The 25,474-nt window shown below is 40.2% G+C and overlaps 1 protein-coding gene across 2 annotated transcripts in view; it reads right to left on the reverse strand.

Moving 5' to 3' along the window:
• Nucleotides 1-25,474, reverse strand: part of ZEB2 (zinc finger E-box binding homeobox 2) — a 176,238-nt gene that overhangs the window by 23,306 nt on the left and 127,458 nt on the right. For both annotated transcript variants that reach the window (XM_054971239.1, XM_054971240.1), the window contains exons 4-8: nt 21,705-21,776; nt 10,354-10,542; nt 9,461-9,675; nt 6,997-7,105; nt 1,250-3,222 (exon numbers count right to left, since the gene is read on the reverse strand). In XM_054971239.1, the coding sequence (XP_054827214.1) occupies nt 1,250-3,222; nt 6,997-7,105; nt 9,461-9,675; nt 10,354-10,542; nt 21,705-21,776 (2,558 nt within the window). The remainder of the gene's footprint in view (nt 1-1,249; nt 3,223-6,996; nt 7,106-9,460; nt 9,676-10,353; nt 10,543-21,704; nt 21,777-25,474) is intronic.

Below are 25,474 nucleotides of genomic sequence, written 5' to 3' on the forward strand. Positions count from 1 at the left end.
TAATTAATATTAGAGAAGATTAAATAGGATTAAATACGTTTACAAAGAGGGCAGATGTACTGTAAATTGGAATAGTGGAACAGCTGTTGTGGAGGTACTGTGCTATTTATGCTCCTGTTGTGCAGAGAGGGATTACTGCCTGTAACATTAAACCATACCTGATTTTCACATTTGAAAATATAAAACATTTACTAGTTGGTAAAATTACTAATGGAACCTAATAGGTCATGTGGGAATGTCCACAGATGTTTTAAAAAATCATCTATAATCAGTTAATCTCCCTCCGCCAAACCGTAGTTGTTTTATATATTCACAATTCCGGCACATTATGAATGTTTCCTGTTGATAAAATCCTTTGCTATGTTAAATATAGCAGATGTCACATTTTATAACAGTTGACATTCTTAAGAAATGTCAGATAGTACCTATGGTCTACATACTGTCAGCTGAAACTGGGTGTCAAAGATTGAATGGATCTTCTCTAAAGATTAAGGCAAAACAGAGTATTTCTTCAACAACTGGGATTTCTACAGTCTTTTCCCTGTTGGTGGGTTGATCCTAGAATGGGGGTGGGAGGGACGGATAATTATGGGAAATACAACAGGTGAGATGAAAACAAGTCTGGGCTGGGGATCTTCATAATCCTTTTTATAGCTTTGTACAGATTATTTGTAACATATGAACACCTTACAGCTGGCTGCATTATCATTTCTATGTGATTCTCTGGCAATCTCTTAAGAGCTGCAGTGACCAACAGAACTACCATATCAAAGGTGCAGCAGTGACAATGAAGATAGTACAGGATTCTCAGAGGACTACAAATATTTTAGAGGTAGCAGTTGTCATATTCAGGGATTTTCAGGAACATGAATAGTCTCCACAGCCTTTTCACTAAAAGCACAAGCTCCATCATTCCCAAATGAAACTAGAAGTGAGTTTTCAGGGTGAAAATTCTGTCCCACTCTAGGGACAATTTCTTTGGAGTTAACGAGTGATGCTAGGCTGGGACACGAATGTAAAGTTAATGTCTAAAAATGTTACAAATGAACATCATATCCATCCAGTTATACGTCTTTATCTTGGTTATTCTATTTTTAACTCATTCTTTTCTTTTAAAAAGTCAAATAGAATACAAACAGTTTGAGCTATTTCTGAAAACTGTTTTAACCCTGTGATAATGAAAGTCATAAAGTATTACATGGGCGTGTCACACACAATCGCCATCTAATGAAATAAGCTAAATATTTACCTGAAAACCTTGCTTCCGCTGGTACTTTCGCCTTTGCTGCATGTCAGCAAATGTAGCTGCTCCAGTTGGATAAGTATAGGCCATATGTGGTAGGAAGCTCATTTGATCTATTCCTGGGTATGGTCGTAGTCCAGGAATACTGGTCTGGACTGGTGGCATAAAAGCAGCTGGGGGAAATGCGCTTTGTGGTGGAAGGGTTGTGTATAAAGGTTTGGCACTAAAAGGGTTCATACCAAATACTTGATTAGTGCTTTTATCCAAACTATTTGAATTAGAAAACTCTTTCTTGATAAAAGTCAAGTTCAGTGGCTCATCTGAGGTTTCAGATGATGAAGAAACACTGTTGTGGTCTACATTTACACTATTGGATTTTGTTTTGTTCTTTGTGGCTATAATACTTTTGGGTTCCTTCATTTGTTTTGGTAAAGACAAGTCCAAAGGCTCAGCCTGAAGCTCCTCAGAGGAGAAACTGTTTGGAGTGTAAGAACTGCTATGGGAGTTTTTAGAAGATGTGGAAGAAAGATTTAATGGAGAAGGAGTATTACTCCTGGAGTGGTCCAATTTGTCTACTGGTTTCATATTGGTAAAGTGAGTAGGTTTTGTTAGCCTGAGAGGAGTATCACAGTTAGTAACACTGTTATGAAGTTCAGCTATAGATGGCGATGTTATAGAGTCCACAGGCTTTATAGGGGATCTGGCTGACAAAGAGTCTTTAGTGGGAGTATGGTTGGTGGCAGCCAGCACCACCTTTGCACTACCCCTTTCCAGCGATGGTGACCTGGAACTTGAGTACTGGTAGACTTTTCTTTGTTCAAACCATTCCTTCACGAATTCCTGAGGAAGGCCAACAGCAATGGAAATTTTCAGTAGTTCATCAGAGTTGGGTTCCATATTCATAGCATAATACGCTTTAAGTACAGACATATGGTCCTTGTATGGATTGATGGGGCTAGTCATTCCTTTCTCAGAAAGTACTGATGATAAGAGGAGAGCTTGCTTATCCACAAACACTCCTGGTTTGCTAGGAGCCATGTTTTCATGAGGTTGGAGGACTGCCTTGATTTCTTCATTCATTTTACATAGATAACGTTCATGTTGATGCAGGGGAATGGGACCAGGAAAGCTTTCTTTACAGAACTGGCATGAAAAAGGAGTGGGTATGTTATGGTTGTCTATCATTTTATCTTCAGTTACCAAATCTATTAGGGTGCGCAGCTTTTCTTTCTTAATATTGTTGAGCTGCCTCCTCGAGTCTGTAGTCAAGCTCTGGAGACAAGCTTTGGCTTCGTTGACCTTTTCTAAAGTATAGTCAATGATACTTTTAGTGGCACCATTATGACTGACTACGGGAAGACCCACAGGTGGAATACCAGGAGAAGTGACACCTTGTTCCTCTGGCTGAGAACACGGATCCTTCATGTGATAACCCTTCAGCTTGGAGATCTCTTCAGCGCTACAGTCCATTTTCTGCCTGGAAACAGTATTGTCCACAATCTGTAGGACTTTCTGCACCTCACTTAAATTACTGCCTAATGCTGGGAATCCAAGTAAAGGTGCTTCCATCCCTACCCCTAAGTGCTGCATTGGACTTTGCGTAGAAGCATGAACTCCTATTGGACTGGTGGCACCAAGTCTACCATTCATGAAAGGACTAGCACCAGTGAACCCGTGGGTTGCCATCAGAACTTTATATTCATTGAAATCTAGTGGTTCCGTTTTGATTTTCAGTAAGCCTGATTGCTCAGACATACTAAGTGGTTTTCCATTCTCCAGCTTATTTCTCAATTGTGTAATGGCTGAATTAGTAGGTGAAGAAGATACAGAATTAGGAGAAGAACCTGCCTTGATATTGTTTCTCATTCGTCCGTTTACAGAGATTAAGCCAATACATTTCTTGCTGCTGATGTGTGAACTGTATGAGCCAGAATGGGAGAAACGCTTCTTGCAATTTGGACACTCGTATGGTTTTTCACCTGCAATGAATTTTTTAAAAACATATTTAGAGTATATAGAGTACCAGCTAAACACATTATGCCTTCAAATTTTACCCTTCCCGCTTGCTGCATTTCACCCTATTTCTAAAATGGGTTCAGGGTATTTCTGAGTTTCTTGAACTGAAGACAATCCTACCTAGTACGTTTCCAATTAGTTGCCTCCAAGTCCCTCCCTATCAATTGTGTGACACTCCTGGCTTACAATATGTGAAAAACAATGTGTACATGACTATGTCTTTAAAAGCTTGGAGAGAGGGGATGAATATGAAGCCTTCTATAAAATGGTTAGGATGAAAACCTGTGATCTACAGGGTAGTAATTATAATATTTCAATACTGACAGTAGAAAAAAAATATAAATGCCATCTCTTCCAACAAGGACATAGTCCACATGTGGTTATTGCAACTTCTTTTGCAGCAAGCTCTCTGCAATTACATCACAACCCTGGGGCCGGGGGGGGGGGGCAGTTGGCATGGTAAATAATGTAGAAATCACTTGATTCAATGTAAGCAACAATGCAAGCAACTGAGACATAAGCAGTGAGACAGATATAATGCCTTGTATCCTACTTCTTCACTGATCGAAGTGTGAAGCTTTCCTCCAGCCTAAGGAACTTCCTCAGATGTAAGTGGCTCTTCTACTGGAAGAAGAGCCACTTCTGTCAGAGGAAGGCTCCACATACTGGAGGAAGGCTTCAAACTTCGCTGAATGCAGTGGTAGTATATAAGAGATTATCTGTCCCCCCATCTCTCCTTCCCCAATTTTAATTATAAACCAAGGGGTAAATCTGCATCAGAATAAAGTATGCAGATTTGCAACATACTTGCTTATTTCTATAGTTGTAAATGGCCTGTAGGAGCCATGATCAGAGAACGCCAGCCCCTTACACATCCTTTTTAAAAAATGTTTAATGTTTTATTTAAATACGGAGCTTAAAAGAAACAACAGTACATAAAAAATATATCGATACCTCTTAAAATACCAATGGATTCATACAGATCTTATAAAAATTTTAACTTATCTTTCTGAACAGAAGGAGATTCCCAAGGAATTATATCATAGTTATGTTTAGTATGTGTATACCGTGTTTAGTATGTGTGTACCATGTACACATGGTATAGTTAATTGATACAGTCTCAGTTTATATCCATTGGCCCTTCTACATTCTGAGTCTTTTAGCAGACACTCTGTTCATTTCAGAGTTGCCAGCTCCATGTTGGAGAATTCCTGGAGATTGGGGACGGGGAGCCTAGGAAGGGCAGGATGGCTTTTGGTAGGTAGCTGTGTTGATCTGCAGTAGAGCCCCATTGTGTTGATCTGCAGTAGAGTGGGCCTATTTGGCAGATATCTGATGCAACAAGCTCTCCGTGAGCTCAGGGGGTGATTTTGGCCAGACTCCCCTTCCTCCTGCAGACCCCACCCCCATCCCAGTGCCACAGGGGATTTTGTCCAGGAGGCTGCCCAACCCTGAGGCTTGTCTTTTCAGGAGTCATAGTGGGTCTTCAGGGGAAAGAGAAAATCTGGGGATATCAACTAGGAAAACTACTTCTTGCACTAGCAGTTTGTAGGAGCCACCTATGGTGTTTATTATACTGTGAAAAGTTAACTACTTATAAAAACTCAGGATGGCAAATTATATGTAAGATACTAATTCTTGGGCTCAGTAACATGCAGGTGCATGGCAAACACATAGCACTAATAACAGGTCAAAAGAAAAGTATTTTTAAAGCCCTAAAAAAGAATTCACTAGAGGGTAAATCCTTGCAGTAAGGCAGTACTTTAATGCTTGGTCTCTGTTCCTAAGCAGGCAGACCCTTGCTCTTACTAATGGTCTAACATGGCACAAGCAGCTTCATATGTTTATAATCTAAATGCCGCGGTTTGCTTTTGCTCTGATCTGTTTTGTAGAACTGTGCTACCAAGTGTTCAGTTATTTGTTAAAGTTTCCTATAGTCAAGTTACTAGCAATTAAGATAAACACAACCAAGGGATACAATCTAGTTAAAGGTAGGTACTTTAAGTCCCTCTGACTTCAATGGGAGCCTTTTACACATACCTGTATTTCTCACATTAGAATCAATGGGACTTCAAACTGCTTAACATTGGCTGGATTGAATTTAAGATTTGCAAGTACTGAGCTGCACTGCAAGAGCTCAGGTGCTTACAGACGAATTTCATAAAGTGAGTAAGTTATTAGCAAAATATGTTTTATGAACTTAGTAGAACTTATAAACATGCTGAAGAAAAACAACTTTGTTTTGTTTTTTAGCTTTAAAATATGGCAATATGAAGTATCTTGCAATTTTAAAATAGGAATACCAAAATCACCTAAGAGCCAAATGTTCTTTAAAAATTATCTAAATGGGTCCAAGTATTAGAGAATTATTGGCTTTACTTATAATAAAACTTCATCAAATATTGAGGACTTCTAGGTTAACGACAGAAAACTAAATATGTGGTAAGATATTGCCATATACTACACTGGGACATGTTCTGATTCAGAGACTCACATGAACTCAGATGTCTACCTGGATTTTTTTTATACACACAGGGTAGGCCTATTTATTTCAATTGAGAGGAATGATTTAAGGACACAAAAGAACTGGCGAGCACAGTGGCAGCCGGAGTGGTGGTGGTCCACGAACTGGAACTGCCTGCCGCTACTGTGGATGACTGAGTGAGGTGGGAATTCTTACCCTCACCAGAGGGAACCAGGAGACAGTGGAGGACGAGCCTTCATAAGTGCCATGGAACAGTACAGCCTCCCTCACTGATGTTGCCAGTCCATACTCGCAACTACATATATGCACAGTGCTGACCACTGCATCTTTCTGGTGGGGGGAGGGGAGCCCCATCTACTCTCAGTCTCCCAGAGTGGCAGTTGGCAGTTCCAAGTGGCAAGCCACCTCAACACCCATCACTGAATGTGCTGTTCAGCTGCACCGATGAAATAACAGGCCATATGGTGCTGGGGCTAAAGTGCGGAGTTTGGATGTGGTTTAAGGCCACTTATGCAGCATCGAACTGCCATTAAGTATACGTTCACTGGGCAACTGTAGACAATCCTATATCCCTGTAAAGTATACAGGAATGATAGAAGCGTTTGCTACATTTATATTTTACATATGTACAAAACATTTGACAGAATTTTTTTAGAAAATGTAATGCGTTAAGCAGTCGTAGGCTGGGAAGTTCACTGGATGGCCTTGGCCTAGTCACAATTTTTTAACCTAACTTACCACACTGGGTTGTTGTGAGACTAAACAGCTGCTCTGAGCTCTTTGGAAGAAGGATGGCATACAAATGTCATAAAATGAACGAGGCAGCCATTCCGTGTAAGAGAGCTTGCTGTGTATTTTGCAGTTCCTGTATCATACAGCTGGATGGGCGCTAGTGTTATTCATTTTCTTGCATTTTAAAAATAGGAGTATCAAAAATAGGAGCATCTAAGAGCCAAATGAACAAGAATTTCTGAATTCCTCTGAGTCGAAATAGCTTCAGGAAGCAATTAAGAGTTTAATTAATTAATTAATTAATTAGGTAATAGGTTCTGCTATTTGGAAAATCTTCCATGAAGTCTGTGTATTTGTTTTAACTGTGTGGAAAAAAAATGAGGCTGAGTCAAATATAATTTATTTAAGTGCCATGGTTGCTCTAAAAACAAAACAGTGTAAATTTTAAGCAATCTTTTTTAAAAAAATGCAGCTAATTAAACAGAATGCAAATGAGAACCCTGGCACCTCAGCAACTCACCACTGTGGATTCGCAGGTGTTCCTTCAGATGGTGTTTGTATTTGAAGGCCTTGCCACACTCTGTGCACTTGAACTTACGATTGCCTGCTCCTTGGGTCAGCATTTGGTGCTGGGAGAGCAAAGACACCAGCATGAATTTTATGCAAATACACACACATCCCTATGTAAAAAGAGATTGTTCATTTTAAAAGTAATCATAATTAAAGCAGCCTAGTGCTCATCTGTTAAGACAAAAAGATCTGTGTGTATATTCATTTGCTTCATCAGGGCTACCATAAAAATCACAATATGGGCCGTAAACTTGAAGCAAATCTACATGTTCTTTCAGCGTTTGCTTTGGAATTATTTCCCAAGTCTTTCATTAGAAGGACAATATATTAAAGCATGAAGTGTTGAGAGGAATGGATTTGTTAATTTTTCAAAGAAATTGAGATTTGTAGTGTTTCTAATACATGTATAAGTGCCTTCAGGTCAGTTTTTAAAACATTCTATTTGTTGACCGTCTGATCCTTTTAGTGCTAGGATATATAAACAAGATTCATTTTTGTTATCAAATGCAAGAGCAAAAATTCAGCATGAGTCTGTAGCTGCTAGAAAATCCTGATCACAGAATTGAACAGTTTCTTTCTCTTTCTCCTTCATAGCAATGCTAAAGAGTGGGAGCAAAACAAGCGTAAATTTGGCAGAGAGGACAAGTTAAAAAAGCAGCATAAAGATAGAATCAAACACAGCTGACCTTTATGAACAAGTGAGAAAAGTGCTGTGACTTTGAAAAGAAAAAGCTACAGCCATCTAGTCTGGATGTTCAAGGTAGGAGGTCAGCTTTTTCCCCCCTTCTTCCTAAGCAGCAATGACACAAAAGCCTATTGCAGAAAAGACAGCACAGAAACGGTATGACAACTGCCAGGGTGTGCTGAATCTTCCCACATTCCTAGTGAGACAGATGGTGTTACATGGGACACAGGGAGGGCTGTTCAAACAGCAGCAACCTTCAAAGATCAAGCAGAGCCCAGCCCGCAGAGCGCCATTGAGGGACCAGGGCTCATATGTTGCTGAGTTGCATAAACAAACAGCAACAGCTGCTTTGTCTCCCCCCACAGCCCTCAGAGGACTACTATAAACTTTAGTTGTGCCACTGTTAATATGATACAATCATTTTAATTTACTAATTGTAAATGCCACGAGCAAATGAGGGGACTTTTCAACACCAAAGCTACCATTCGTCATGCGCCAACACAATCACACTCTTGCATGTGAAATTTAAGGCAGTTATGTTGGATAAATATCTACCCCTCCCCTCAGTGTTTTGATAGTAAGAAGTAGTTGAGGGAGGGCAGGCTGTGTCTCATTTTGTCAGAAGGGAGGGAAATTCAGATTAATAATTTGTTCCGTTCTTTAAAAATGAAATGTTATGATAAGTCTTGCAAGAATCGTATTTTATCGATAACAGAGATTAAACAAGAGAGAGTGAGCTAATTACCAAATTGCTTGATTAGAAGGTGGGCCTGATACACGTTTGTGCAATTAAATACATCATTTAGTAAAAAACACAAAGTCTGTAAAGCGAAACCAAGATGAGCATTCTGTTCTTCAGGAAATAGAAAACTCTTAAAATTCTGATGCAATTGGTCACAATGCATGTATCTAAGTTTAAGACTCATGATTTGTGCTTTTTTTGCAATATATAATGCCAGTTTTAAGGAGTAATCCTCTAGCAAATACAAAAATATACATTTACTGTTTAAAGAGGTTTCAAATTTAGAGTTTAGCTTGTAAACCTAACAAATTTTCATCATATTTTTAAAGATACATGATACTCAATTAAATGTATCACCTCTCTGATCAAGAAATCTTTTTAGTTAAAACAAATATAATTCTGAGATGTATGCACTGTAGGAATAGTGAGTTCTGTACGTGGCTACATGTTATATGTAACAAATGTGCATTTGTAACAAAATCTCCTAAAAATATTAACCAAATCTTGGAAACAATGAAAAATATACACAAGGTTCACTGAAGAGTAATGAATGTCAGAAAAAAGATTAGCAGAACTTTGAGATGTCTTTGAGATCCAATTTGGGGGGGGGGGGGGAATGCCAAGCAAAACTAGGTGAAAAATGGAATTAAAATTGCTGAGATGTTTAATAATGTATAATTAAAATGCCACAATTTCATTCACATTTTGAGGAACATAAAAAAAACGAAACTAAAGTCAAGTTAAAGTGCAAATAAAATTTCTAAATTAGAAATTAACACACTCATTCGATCGTGAACATAAGACTATTAAATCATATTAGAAGAGACCATCAAAAAATCATTTAGACCTCAATTAAAGCTATTACCATTAAAAGATCTGCATCTTCAAAATGCCATGAAAAATTAATAATGATTGCCAATCAAAGCAATATCATTTCTCTAAGGGGTTATTATAGAAAGAAATCACTTAAAACAAGTCCCCCCCCACCTGATCTGTCCCCGGCTTGTGCGTCACCATATGCCGCTCGAGCTGGGTGCGGTAGGCAAATGTGTAGTTACAGAGAGGGCAAGGAAAGTTCTCCTCGTTCTTCTCATGGCGGTACTTGATGTGCTCCTTCAGAGATGTCAAACGCTTGTATCCCCGGTCGCAGTAGGGGCAGGTCAGCAGTTGGGCAAATGCATCTGGAGTTCCAGGTGGCAGGTCTGTAGCCCAGAGACAAGAGAGAATGAAGCAGGCCAAAAGGTCAGTAAATCAATGGCAGCTAATGGGCTTATTGCCTGGGATGGATTGACAAGAATCACTGCAATCTGCCTTCACCACAGTGCCATGGTTTTTGCCTAGCCTGGAAGCCACATCAATGATTTTTATACACTTAAGAAAAACATGATAGAAACATTTCAAAATAAAATATCTCCTCTATCTTATTGTAAACTGATTTTTTAAAGTTTTGATTTATTGTTGTATACTTAATTACCAGATAGTTGTCTTAATACACAAAACCATCTATTTTATTCTCTTGGATTTTTTTTTTAGTTACTTATTAGGAAGTAAAAAACTTTAAACAATCAGCCAGTAGTCCTTCGTTTGTGTTGTATGGAGACAATCATTCCAAAACGAAAATACGATCAACAAACCTTCCCTTTGAAAATACAGTCCGTAATTGTCCCTGTTATTTATTTGACATACAAAACAGTCTGAATCTGATGACTAAAAAAGAATTCACAATGCTCTGAAATGACAGTCCCAATCTTTCCTCATGAAATTCCACGCTTCTGCAGCTGTTCTTTAATTTTAAGGTAAACAGCCAGGCATGTAGTACATTTATAATTGAACAGCTGCAAGAGGTCAGGAGAGTGGCTGAAAATGAATTCCATCCTCACCATTTTCTTCTTGCCCATTGGCCTCTGGAGTGCCAAGGCGAGACAGTTCCTCAGGGGCTTCTGGGTAAATAATGGCTGTATCACTGCGCCGTAGGTACTCTGCTATACTGACTGAGTGTCCATCTCCTTCCTCCAGCTTTCTCTTGGCAAAATATTCTTCAAAATCCGATGTGCAATTTGCATTCTTAACTAAAACAGAAGAGAGGGGAACAAAAAGAGAATAGATAGTTTTGAGCGTGCTTTTTCAGTAGTGGTTTATATATTTACTTTCCAGAAACAAAACAAAATAAAAACACTCTCACTTGTATTGGAGCTGTAAGTCTATCTTTTGAGTCTGATCCTGAAGCCTCCTTTCTCTTTCTTCTAGTACAATCACTGAGAGCTCTGGGATTTTAAAGAAAGTAGATCTGGCAAATCTCTGATGATGCCACTCATCAATAAAGAACAGCAGGAGCAATCCTGGGATCCAACCCTGCACGTGCTCCTCTTTTGTTGCAAAAAACAAACAAAAAGTAAGATTGTGTACACTATCCGTGGGCAGCATCAGAATGACTAGTATTTTAGACTTCCGTGTATTTTTGAGACCTGCACAACTTTACGATAGTTTACAAAGATTATTTCTGAGTAACTGCCTTCAAGACTGCACCCTCAGGATGCAGTTATGCTTTCTGTTCTCAGCTACTTTGACTGTCCCCTCAACCAGAGAAGTTAACGAGATACACACTTTTTTTTTTTGATCCAACAAAATCCTATAGATTGAATTTGGGTCTATAAAAATCTTTACCAGGTAGGAGTTTGGATGCTCTAAAGAACCAGCCTGTAGATGGTACGGCAGAGTGTATCTCTTCTGGCCAGAATACTGCTGGTTACTTGCCTGCAATTCTCCCATATCTGCTATGAAAGAGAACCATTCCTTACTGGTGGGAAGGAAAACTGAGAGAAATTAGACTACTGAGGAAAAACAGAGGGAGATAAGCTAGACTTGCAGGGGGTACATAGCAACTTCCTTTTCAGGGAGCTATAATTCTGGCCTGATTAGGATTCTGGCCCTAGGTAGTTCCAAGAACTTTCTTACTGCCCTTATTTTTTTCTTTTAAAAAACATTAATTTATTTCCCCACCCCCACCCAAAGAACATATGTTACTTAAATAATGTGTGATGCCTGGAATAATTTCACATAGAGAACCACATATTTCTGTGACACAACAATGTGAGGTAGGGCCTGAAACTATTTTTATAGTCTGTACTGAAGTTTTCCCTTTCCCCCCATTAAAACATAAACTTAGTATATTTTGATTGCCCATGCAATGCCCATGAAAAATAATGTGCTCTGAACCACAAAACATCCTCTTGCTAAAATTAATCATTTCCCCTGCCTGCATTTTGAAACATTACATACAGGAACAATTTGGTAAAGCCTAAGATGTTACAGAAAATTATTAATCCAAATGTATAGAAGACTTAGCATCCTTTCCCAGTTATGCATGTTAAAGACCGCTGAAAATCAAAGGCAATGTATGTAAATGAGAGAGGAACTCCAGCAGCAGGAAAACACAGAGTTTTTGTTTCCTTTTAGGTTGTGATACCTTTTCAAGACAGACACAAACTTGTACTAACACTTTTTTCTCCCTGTAAGGTTTCATATCATTTATTTGGGTAGAACAGATGAAAATGATTAAAATATTTTCTCTCTCATAAAGCAGCCATAACAGAGATGAGCTCGGATTCTGTTCTTTCTTACAATGGCGTAAATCAGCAGTATCTCCCTTAAAATCAATGGGGCTGGATTGATAATTAGAGAATGACAGAAGCACTAGATTTACATCACTGTAACTTAGATGCTGGGAGGAAACCAACACACAAGGTTACTGAAATATTTAGCATCCCTGCCTCAAGGCAACAGATAAAGAAGAAAATCCATTATGATGCCATAGGTGGTCAATGGCATTAGGGGAAAATCAACTAACACCACTATTTGCTGAAGAGTCACATTTTATTCTACTGCATGTATCAAATGTGAATTATATCAAAAATTGTTTTACAAAAGAATCTAAAAGGGAATGTCCACTTCTACAACAGAAAAAAAATAGCCCAGTAAAAACTTATAGCTGCAACTACTAAATCCCAGGAGATGCCTTAATATCATTTACAGAAGGAAGCAATTCTGGCAATAGCCTCATGGATGTTGTTAATAAAAATGTTTCGGTTCCTGTCAATATGCCACATCTTTCTTCAATAGACAACCTGCTGAGTTCAAGCTAAACACACACACACACACACACACAAAACATCTTAGATAAGAGCCATGATTACTACGGATGAATTTGATAAGATAAAGACTGACACAAGAAATGTGTTGGGAAATAGCACTGGAAAGAGAAAGCTTAAGCAGGTTTGAAATGGTTTACAATCCTAGAAGACAAATTTAGGAATGCCAGAAAGAAAGTTATTGGCTGAGACGTTATCTGAAGGAAGAGATGCGTCCTGACCAAACAGCCACTGAAACACCAACCAATTTCATATCTGGTGGTAGCAAATTTCAAAGTATTTAAGATTTTACAAGAACCTTTTGACTACTCTACTATTTCTCAGAAGACGAGAGCAGAATTGCTTCTTCAACCTACATCATGAAGGAGACCACTATTTCAGATGCTGACCAGGATCCAAACAACCTGGCAACTGCTACCACTGTGACCACTAGCCTTGGTGATTAATAGGAATCTCCATCTTCAGAAGCAGTAAACTAAGAGACAACATCACGGGAAAGTCTTGGCCTCTATGCCCGGTTCATTTGGCCCTGCAGAGCATGTGGTTGTCAATAGTGTGATACACTAACTTCGACATGTGTTGCTATATAACTAGTTCCACACAAGGACAGCTTTAGGTGTGTTTCTTGAACGTCAGCCCCTTCTTCTATTGCAGGGCAAATGATGTTTGGAAGAGAGGGAAGTTTAAAAAACAATCCCTGGTTACTGGACCAGCTGTTCGATGAGGTAAGGTTTAAAAATTCCCCTTGTGTGTGTATGAGTGCGGGCGTGTACAAGCCTTTCGTTTTTTCTTAGCAACTATCATTGAATGCTTTCACACAAGCAAAATCAGTCCTGGCTTTCTCCAAGAGGAAGGCAGTTCTCCACAGTAAGAAAAGACAAATAGGATGGTGAATGGTAGACTTTACCCTGCATTTGACAGAGGCCCCTACCACCTGTTTACCGTCTTGGCTTGATTTTCTAGACATAGTGTCAAATGAGGAATGCCATGCCAATCTTCTCATTAGAAGGCCTACTCAGTTGCATTTCCCCCCCATACAGTTTCTTTTTCACTTGATGATTTTTCTTCTTTCTTTGAACTTGTTCACATACTGTTTCAGATCTATCCTAATGCCCATTGTTCCTTTTAATGTCACTGAGTATTTGTTTACTTAAAACATTTCTATTCTGCCTTTCAATTCATATAGGAGCTCCCAAAGTGGCAAACTTCAAAACATTAGAGCATTTCAGCATTAAAATAGGATATAAAATAAAGTATATATAAAATTTCAATGAAATCATATAATAATAATAATAATCAGGGCTTTTTCTGGGAAAAGAGGTGGGGGAACTCACTGGGTACCATGCATGCGTGCCAAAGCGTGCCTGTGCTCCCGGGACGGTGCGATGACATCACTTCCAGGAAGTGACATCATCACACAGGCCATAGCCGCCATGGGAGTGCTCCCGTGTTCCACAAGGGGCCCAATTCGGGCCTAAATTGGCCTGGAACATGCCGCTGCTATGTGGGAGGGTACGCCCCTGCCCAGCAGTGGCCCAATCTTGGCTGTTTCGGACCCAAATGGCCCAGATTGAGCCCAAATTGGCATGGAACAGGCCGCTGCCACGCGATGAAACCCTCCTCTGCCCAGAAGCAGCCCAATCCTGGCTGTTTTGGACCCAAATTGGGCCAAAATGGGCCCGAAACTGCCAAAACAGGCCTGAAACAGCCCGGATTGGGCCCGAATTGGCCCAGAATGGGCTGCTGCTGTGATGTGAGTGGGAACCCTCCCCCGCCTGGGGGTGGCAGCCCTCCCCCGCCTGGTAGTGGCAGCTCTCCCCCGCCTGGTAGTGGCCCAATCCTGGCCATTTCAGGCCTGAATTGGGCGGAAACAGGTCCAAAAAGGCTGAAAAAAATTCTTTTAAATACCCAGTCATGTGGGTATTTTTAAGAGCTGCCAGAACACCATTCCACAGCATTGTGGCTGAAAAAAAAAGCTCTAATAATTATAACATTCGATTTATATACTGCTATTCAGGACAACTTAATGCCCACTCAGAGCGGTTTACAAAGTATGTCATTATTATCCCCACAACAAAACACTCTGTGAGGTAGATGGAGCTGAGGGAGCTCCTAGAAGCTGTAATTGATCCAAAGCCACCCAGTGGCTTCAAGTGGAAGAGTGAGGAATCAAACCTGGTTCCCCAGATTAGAGTCCTGTGTTCTTAACCACTACACCAAACTGGGTACAGGATAATTAAGTATACAAAAACACATAATACCACAACAAAGAAGGAGAGCCAGTAACAGTTATTGGGGCATGCCAAACAAAACAGGAAAGTCTTTACTTGCTGGAAGACAACAACAACAGAGGGAAACAGACAAATCTCCCTGGGGAGGGAGCTGAAAAATTTTGGCACCATGTTTGTCACCTATCTAACCTCAAATAGTTTAGATGGAACAAGACTGAAGTGATATGTTCCCTATGACCCACTCCTGTCAACCTTTTGACCACAGCATTCTGTTCTAACTTCCAGGACAGTCTTCATGGGCAGACCCATGTAGACAGCATTACAATAATCTAATCTAGATTTTACCAGGCTATGCACCACAGTGGCATGATCGTTCCTGCCCAGGAAGGGCTGCAGCAGGTTTATCAGTGGAAACTAATGAAAGGCACCCTTTGCCACTGCTGCCACCTGTTTATCCAACAGGTCCAGCAGCACCCCCAAGCTAGGAGCCTGCATCTCTAGGTGGAGTGCAATCCCACCTAGAACAGGAGATACCCTATTTCCTGAGTCAAATTTTCTTCCCTCAAGCAGCACCTCTGTTTGGTAGGGATTAAGTTTTGGTTTGTTAGCTAGACTACATGGACTACTTATCCATTCTAAAACTACCTCCAGGCACCTCTTCACAGTTTGCATATGGGATCTGCTGGTAAAGCAGGATAGTGCTAAGAGTCATCTGCATATTGGTGGCAATTCAGTTCAGATCTCCAAATGACATCTCCCAGTGGCTTTTCATAGATGTTGAAACTCATGGGGGATAAGATGGAACCTTGTAGGGCCAGAAACCAAGGAGCAGAACAGCAGTCCCCCAGCACAACATTCTGAAACATAACTTCAAGGTAGGACTAGAATCACCATAGACCACTCCCAGCCCCAGGGCCCCCACCCCAGCCCCAGGGCCTCCCACTCCCAGCCCCAAAAGTCGGTCCAGAAAGATACCATGATCAATACTATTGAAAACTACTGAGAAGTACAGGAGAATTAACAGGGTTGCACTCCCCTGTCCATCTCCCAGTGCAGGTCATCCACCAGCGTGACCAAGGCTATTTCAATCCCATAACAAAATTTGAAATCAGACTGGAATGGTTCCAAACAATCTGCTTCATTCAGAAATCCCTGAATTTACTCAGTAACTACTTGCTCAATCATCTTACTCAAAAATGATACATTTGAGACTGGATGGTAGTTATTCAACTCTCCTGAGTCAAGAGTAGTTGTCTTTTGGAGTGGACACACTACAGCCCACTTCAAGGCAGGGGTGACTACCCTCTCTCACAGGGAGGCATTTACTGTCTCCCAGACCCAGTCTACCAGCATCCCCTTATCAGATTAAAACAGCCTGGAGGGGCAAGGGTCATACAACAAGGTGGTAGGTCTGAAACTTCCCTCTCCACATCCTCAGACAGGACGAGATGACAACTAGACAAATCAATACCCTGGGACCATCCAATCCTATTCCTGCTAATGTAGAGTCCAAGAAGGAGCAGATGCAGGGCTTTTTTTCAGCAGGAACGCGGGGGAACGGAGTTCCGGAACCTCTTGAAAATGGTCACATGGCTGATGGCCCCACCCCCTGATCTCCAAGCAGCACGGAGGGCAATCTAAACTCTCCTCTGTCTGGAGATCAGGAGGCAGGGCCACCAGCCATGTGACCATTTTCTCCGAGGGCCACCCACTGGATTCCACCACCTCTTTTCCCAGAAAAAAAGCCCTAGAGCAGATGCAAGAGATTTTATCCACAACGTGCTTAGTATAAAATGAGCGCAGTAGGTTGCAGGGCAGTTCATCTCCTCCTGCAGGCCAGAACCCAAAAGGCCTCTGACCACTTGGAAGAGCTCCACAGTTTACCTTACGTAGGATTCCATCCATATATAGGTTATCATCAGCTATGCTACAAAGTGACAGACTATTGTAATTAGCGAATGAATGACAGAGACTATTTAGCATGTTGAAATTTGCAGGGCTGTGAATAGGAAATACTTGTATGGCCAAACACTAATATACGGCAAGCCCCTTTCAGTGCTTCAAAGCATTTTCTAAAAAAGTTCAACATACTGTTAAGAAAGGAGGAACTATAAAGTACTAAATTATTGACTCAGGTAGTGGAGAAATATCATGGATAAGTTCTCTCTAAATTATATTGAAAATTTCCAGGTATATAATGAGAAGACCATATGGGTGGTAAGCAAGAAAATGGTAGCAAGAAGCCAGTGAATTCTGAAGGGGTAGACTGGTGGGTGCCCATACTGGATTTGAGTACAACAGAATATTTCCACAGGCAGAAATCCTTATGGGCTTATATCCCAGCACCAATATTTAGGATCAGGGTGCAGAAGGTTTTAAAGTGGGTTCTTTGAAGACATATTTGAAACAGATGATTTGCTCAGCCTTAGAATCTGTCAATCACATTTAAAACTTACCATTGCCCCTTTAGCCCAAATATTCCCTTCCCTTTCCTTTGGACCTCCAGGTTATTTTGCTGGAAGAATAAATGAATAATATGACAACAATTATTTTTCCTCCATCCTGTGCTTTTGGGTCTGCTACTCTATGTTCAGCTTCCTTGAGCTGGGCAACGAATTACTCTGAAAGCTATCTTTGTACAGTAGGCTATAATTGCCTCCTTTGATATTAAACGTCTCTGAGGTTCTCAAACTTGTGTATATTAAAGGAATTCAGGAGCTAAGGCAAATGTTTATATTTAAGTTATAAACCTTAAAAACAGTGGGATTTGCAGAGAAGCTGACAGATCCTTAACTGAAACAATGTTAGCAGTGAGATTATATATTAAAGATTAATATAAATATCAAATGTCAAGTGAATGCAGGTCAGACACTTCGAAACTTCAAAGTTTCTCTTCTGTTGCTGAGGAGCATTAGGCCATCCCTGGAATAACTGATCAGAATTGAAAGCAAAACTGTGCCTCCCCCCATGCAAATGGCTCTTCAAGGGAAGGCAAACTTCTCCTTGTATGCCCTTTGTGGGTTTTCTATGTATTTATCCACATTCATTGATTCCTTGTGAACTTAAATTGCACACAGAAATCACACTCCCATCTGTGAGTCAAGCTTTTTAAGGAAGATGTAAAGTGAGTGACCTCACCAAGGAAGTCTTGTTTTAATTAAGGACTGGGGCAGGGACTCCTTGAAGCCTGAGGTAGCATAACCTCATATGAGCATAAACCACACTAAGAAAAGGAGATGTTTAAAAGACACACTAAAGTAGCTTGAGAGGCCAGTTATTTCTTGCGGGAACTCTTGCTGTGAGATGGAGATAGCTTCTTCTAATCGGCAACGAAGCTAATAAAACCACAGCCTTCATTAAGCAGGAAGTGGCTGGCCTTCATTGGCACATACAGATTACAGTGTCAAAACCATCAGTCCTCCCAGCCTGCCAACGTTTACTTCCGTTTTCTTCTCTTCAGAGAACTCTTTTCCTACTTTTACAAAAACGCATTACAAATACTCTCTCTGCAAAGTTTATTTGTCTGGTGCTATTATTAATAAAAAGAGGCAGACTTGTTTATTTACATGCAGGGCATGTGCTAATAATCCCTTTCTTAAAACTATGCAGAAAGACTGAAATTGGGTGATTTCAGAATGAGAGCTGATTTTTTACCTGTGTGAAAGTACATGAAATTAATGGCTCACATCTGGCCTAATTGGCCACCGCTATGAGCCATCAACGCCATTTGGTGGTTAAACTGAAGCCTGTGAAACATTCTTGTAGCATCAGCACAGTTTTTGGTGGACAGATGTTCACAACACAACAGCAGTTTTCATACTGGGACTTAATAGGCTCATGAATACCTTCATGAGGTGGAACTACAACTGAAGTCAGGTAGAAACCTTTGTGATTCTGGTGAACTGAACTACAAAACTTTGAAATTTGTTGTTAGATATTGTATATATACTGGATATCTATTGGTACATATCACTCAAAGTGAAAAAAATTCAGAACATTTGCCCAACCAGCAAACTAGGGCAGCATTTATATATGCAGGTACTTACGTATGAGCACTGTAAAAATCAGCAGAACAAGAATGACACTTGTATGCACAACTTACAGCCTAGAAAAGCATACACACTTTCATAAAGAGACATGTCATGGTCTCACAATGCAATCCAAAGCAAAGTTACACCCTTCTAAGCCCACTGAAGTCAATAACCTTAGAATGATTTAACTCTGCACTCTTGCACTTTATATCACAGATCGCATTCAAATATTACAGCCTCCCTATAGGAGTGGCACACACATGACCCTGTCTTATACTGAATCAGACCATGGGTCCATCAAGGTCAGTATTGTCTACTGAGACTGGCAGCAGCTCTCTAGAATCTGGTCGAGGTCTTTCACATCACCTACCGGCCAGTCATTTTAACTGGAGATTCTAGGGATTGAACTTGGGCCCTTCTGCATGCAAAGCAAAGGCTTTTCCACTGAGCCACAGTGTCTCCTCAGCTGATACTTTGTAATTATGTTCACATTTGTAGCTGTGAAATATTGTAGCCCTCACGTGGACTGGACATTTAATGGAAATTATTTTGATTAACATCCAATCTGGAATCATCAAGTTTCAACTGGGACTTAACTGAGTGGAGAATGACGTTATTTGGGTTCATCCCCAAATCTTTTTAAGTGACAGTCTTTTCTGCTAGCAGGATAAGAATATCAACAGAGAATTTAATTTTTCATAGTTATTATGTAGAGCGTCAGGGCTCTAATCTGGAGAACCGAGTTTGATTCCCCACTCTTCCCCTTGAAGCCAGCTGGGTGACCTTAGCTCAGTCACAGCTCTCTCTGAATTCTTTCAGCCCCCCCCCCACCTCACCTCACAGGGCAATTGTTGTGAAGATAATAACAACACACTTTGTAAATCACTCTGAGTGGGCGTTAAGTTGTCCTGAAGGGCAGTATATAAATTGAATTTTATTATGTTATTGTTGTTGTTATAGTTACAGCAGTTCTATTGTAACAAGAAGAATCAATTGCAGACATGTCACAAAGTGTGATAGGAAAATCCTAAGTCTTAAATATGGACCTTTATATAATCAGTTCGCTTTACTACTGAGTTAAAAACCAGAATAATATGATTTGGAGTTTTAAAGATGAAATTCTTAATGTCACTGCATACGAATTCTGCTGTTTTAAAGGGGGAAAATACTTTTACAAAGAATATTGTTGTCTCAATTTCAGCAGAGATGTAGCTATATGTATGTAATGAAAATCAATGACTTCATGTAACTCCGCTGATTACTCTCCATCACATAAAGTAAATGTACAGAAGGGAGAAAAAAGAAAAAACAGAACCTCAATGCCAATATGCCTTTATTTTTCCATTATTTTTTTCCACAAGAATTAGGCAATTCAGTTTGTTGTGATGTCTAATAAGAACATGTGGGTGTATACTAGCAGCAGAGATGAGTAATAAAATCCTTGTATCAATTTGGTGCCACCTTCTTTAACAACATGTCTAGTAGGCACAAAATAGGAATCTAATCCCATAATGGAACCTGAAAACAGCTTAACTAGGGATGGAAAGTATGGGTAGGGAAAATGTGGAGTAACTGTTGTGCCTGATTAGAAAAGATAGTTTATCTCTGTTTTCCTCAAGTGAAGGTTTCTTCACTAGCTGAGCATTATCTTATGTCTTACACCCCTGAATTCTGACATACCAGACACTGGGGCTGGTTCACACTTTTCAAAGTCCTTGCGACCTCTGTGAAAGCTTTGGATCATGCATGTGCACAGAGAACCATGCTTTTCGGGAGCCTGATTTGGATTGGGATTACAGTATGGATAGGAAAGGGTCTTAAGCATTTCCTCCCCATGCCACTTCCCTCATTTCCAATCCCCTCAGAGAGCAGCCCTTTCCTCCATACTGACATGTAATGATGGCTATTGGCTATGTATAAGTTTTGCCAGTTCCCCAAGGCTATTTCAGGTCAGGAAAATAGTGCTGGTGGAACGCATCTGTGAAAAGGATGAAGATCCATCTGCACACATGCTGCATTCCTGATTGGGTCTCTGTGTTCCTAGGACGCACAGAATTCCCAATGCGTGTGTTACACAAAGTCCTCAACACAGCCACAAGGATTGTAACATGTGCCTCGGCCCTAAAATGATGGGCAGAATTCTGCTGAATAGTGATGTCTCTCACAATGAGAGGATGGTTTGATTCAGAGTAAGGCAGCTTCATGTGTTTCTGTGCAAGTCTAGCTTACGTTTATGAATGATCACACTTTTTTTCTTTCTGATTAGAATGTTCCAGGTTTCAGAAGATCAAGAGGAGTTAGCTGTGATAGTCTGTAGTTGTAAAATAGTAAAAAGTCCAGTAGCACCTTTAAGACTAACCAACTTTATTGTAGTATAAGCTCTCGAGAACCACAGTTCTCTTGCATCTGGTTAGTCTTAAAGGTGCTACTGGACTCTTATTATTTTACAGGTTTCAGACGTGTACCTGGTTGTCATTATCAAGATACTTGTACCGGCTCTTTCACAAAAAGGTAGGTGCAGCTGCCTTAAATATAGTCACTTTTGCTGAGGAAATATCTCATCACAGTGCTGGATTTATTAGCACAAAAGGATGCTGTCACAATAAACAGTGGACAGGCAAACACCAGGGAAACCATCCTAGCCCCATCCATTTCTACTGAAACTTCCATACCATTAAGATTGGACCACTAGTCTATATCAGCTTAAAACCATCAAATAGATCTACATAGGTGTGTCATTTCAGTTAGAAATGTGAACTATGTGGCCTATTCTTGCTGTGGATAGAAAAATCAACCCCAAATAACAGAAACTCAAAAGTACCTGTTCCATTGTTTCCAGTGGTCTGAATGGCAGCTTCAGGCCCCATGGTGTCAAACTCCTCCTTCATTTCTTCTGTAAGACAAAATTGTCATTTTTGGTATCATACTTGGCAGACCAACTTACTAAAACAGCAAACAAACTGAAGTAACAAGAACAACTCTTTCATCAAAAACAGAGAACAGGATGATGGTAAATCTCTGCACAATAGCTTTCCTTATGCAATTTCATGAATTTGTTTGTGTGAGCTGACTGCTAGAGGTCTATTCACGTATAAGCCCTATTCACATGTTACAGTGAATAACAACAACAACATTTGATTTATATATCACCCTTCAGGACAACTTAATGCCCACTCAGAGCGGTTTACAAAGTATGTCATTATTATCCCCATAACAAAACACCCTGTGAGGTGGGTGGGGCTGAGAGCGCTCCAGAATACATGTAGATCCTGCCTGTAAGTGAATGTCTTTGTGAATGAGTTTTGTGCACACACTCCCAGGGTCACAAAATGATGTCACTTCCTCAAAGTGAAGTTATGCAGGGCAGGAGCATTCCCATGCAACACAGTGGGCTGATTTAGGCCCCAAACAGGCCCAATTTGACCCGCTTAAGGCTGAAATTGTCCTGCTGTGAAGCATGGAGCGCTCCTGGTCCCTTCTGTGTTTTGCAGCAGGTCAATTTGGAACAATTTGGGGCCCAAATCGGTATGGGACCACTCCTGAGGCAGCATGATGACATCACTCCTGATGTTGTTGTGCCACCCTGGGAGCAAGCTCAGAAGGCCCATTCCTGCATCTTTCCCCCACGCTGGCCATGTAAATGGCAGCAGGGGATCCCTGTCCCCACCAGGGGACCTGGGAACCCTAGCATACACCTGTTTGTAAAAAAGTGCGAACACACCCTTCACTTTGCAATGTATCACACATTTAGCTGAACATGCATTGAAAATAACATGAGAATTACTCAATGCATGTACTAAAATTAATAGTGTACACTGTACATGGATTACATATGTGTTCATTGTAACTTGTGAACAGAGTTATCATTTTTCTCCACAGAGGTAGTTCCAGCTGTTGCCATATATGCTTTTGTGTAAACAAATAAAATGTGTGAACTAGAGTTTTATGTTCTTATTATCTTAGTGGTCAGGATCAAAAGAAATTGACTACTAGATTCATGAACAAACATGTCATATGTAATATGGATGCTCACTATCTGGCATTATTTACGATAAATGTTACAAATGGTTAAAAATGGCAGTATCTTTGGGGGCCAATGAACACCTCTTCTTCAAGTCCCCAGGCCAGTTAGAAATAGTCAGTAAATGACCTTATTTTAACAATATTCCAGATGTATCTAAATTATTTATATATAGAAAGCACAGGCCTATGTCTTGATATGACATCAAACACACACAAGAAAATTCTAACAGTTAACTCGTAGAATAAGATATTCTATTTAGCTTGCCATCACTTTGAAAATAAACAGTTGAATTTAATGGTAGACAAATGTAAACTTGTAGGAGCTGAATTCTCAACTTTTGCATATGCATATTCTTAACTTGGTACAGATTTGCCCATCGTTTGGTCTATTTGTGTCACTAGGTAACCAAATAAGAAGGACCAAATCAAAATGAACAAAATTCTGAAAATGTACATAAAGTTAAAAAAAACCCATACATTTTAATAAAATATGGAACAATAAAAGCAGAGGATTAAAACAATAGCTGTGTACGTAGCATCTCAATACAGCATCTCTCATTGTGCTGAAAAATAATGAATAAGCTAATAATACACATAAAGATGACAAATGAAAACCTTTCAGATGACCAGAACAAATTCTGTAATCACCAGACCACATGTGTTTCAGCCTCTAAAGCCTTCTTCAATGGTCTCTGATAAATTTCTACACATCCATTATCTATTTATTACATAGAGTAAAACAAATGAGAGCCAGCATGGCATAGTGGTTAGAGTGTTGGACTAGGATATGAGAAGCCCAGGTTCAAATCCTCACTCTGGCATGGAAGCTCATTGGTTGACCTTAAGACCATCATACCTTCTCAGCCTAACCTGCCTCAGGGTTGTTGTGAGGATAAAAGTGGAGGAGGTGTGAGCAGCTTTGGGTCTCCACTGGGGAGAAAGGCAAGGCATAAATAAAATAAGTAAGTAAGTAAATAAATAAATAAATAAATCTGATCAGGTATAGAATAAGATAAAAATAATATACGTAGTCATGGGCTGGGTTGATATATGGAGGCTATGTGTTGTGGCTTACAATAAAAAGACAGATCTTCAGTTAAAATATGCATGCATGAACAGGTGTTAATTGCATGGTGTGTATACATTTATTTTTGCCTTTTGCCTTCTCTAATAGAATATCTTTACATGGATATTGTGATTCCCAATCCCAAACTTTCTGAAATACCAGTGAGGGTCGGGAGATTCCTCCACCCCTCACCTTGCTAGCGGGGGGAAAAGGCACGGGAATGGATCTGGGATCCCCGCAGCATGTTCCTGCACACTCTGGAGCACTTTTGCATCACACTAGGGGTCATTTTTTAACAAATCAGTCTCTGGTGCAACTTCTCATCACTCCCAGTGTGCTGCAGAAGTGCTGCAGAGTGTGTGCACATTGAGGGTGAAGATAAGTATCCCTGTCGCACCCCTTCCCCCCCCCACACACAACCTTCCCCCATCCTCTGGTTTGAGCTCCAGGGGACCTGGCAACCCTACTCTCTATATAATGAACATCCATGCCCCAGGCACAGTAATGTTGTAGAAAGAAGTCTGTTATTCCAAATATCCCATGTACTTTTCTAGGCCTGATCAGGGCAAACTTTTTTGTGTTATTTTCAGCATTCTGGTTTGATCCTTTCTCAATCTTTTGTTTACCTAAGTCTTTTTTGGATTGGGGTTTTCCTCTTCATGGGGGGGGGGGTGTTAATGCTGGTGTCACTCACATAAGCCTCCCTTCTATATCTTCTGGCGTTACTGAAACAATTTTCATGATCTTTAGAGCACATTCCAGGGATTGTTCAATTAATAAACTCACATGTAGCATTGCTCATGTAAATAAAATACTTCCGTGAACAGGAAAAATGATTAGAGGCTGCAGTGTTAACTGAACATTGGACCCATAATTTGAGCAATTTTAACAGGAAGTGTCCAAAAAGAAATGTCCATAATTTGATTTTGGCATAGTAGTTCTATGTAGAAATCCATTAAGATTCATATGTGAGAGTAACTAACTACAGCTTTATTTCTGGAACTAACAGAGACCTGTCTATGGTCACAGACATCTGCATCCACATATCTCCCCATAAGACCAAAATAACTTGCAAGCAGCACTAGCATAATGCTATGTTTGTGGCATTATGCTTGCTTAGTGGCATTTACCATCTTAAACATTTATGAGGAAATGCAACAAGTCTTGAGGAAGGATTGTTAGCTATATGAGTAACTCAAAAAGCTCCAGAGAACCACAAGCGGAGTCCTACTGGTAGAATGGGGTTTCCCTGTCTCCCCCTTCCTGCTACAAATACCCTCCCCTAAAGTGTACAAGAGGATTGTAGCAGGAGGAACGGAATGGCAGTACATATTTCCTTTTGCATATGTGAAGTGTCTTCTGCTCATGTAAGAAGGAGACTGAATCTAAGCCATTCTCCACTGTGCCAGTTAAATCTTAAAGAGGGTACTATCAATATCCTTCCACAAAATTGCATTGCAAAAAGGAACCGATAAAATCTCCTTTTACAGTATGTCTCAGCC

Source organism: Eublepharis macularius, chromosome 2, assembly GCF_028583425.1.
Source record: "Eublepharis macularius isolate TG4126 chromosome 2, MPM_Emac_v1.0, whole genome shotgun sequence".
NCBI lineage: Eukaryota > Metazoa > Chordata > Lepidosauria > Squamata > Eublepharidae > Eublepharis > Eublepharis macularius.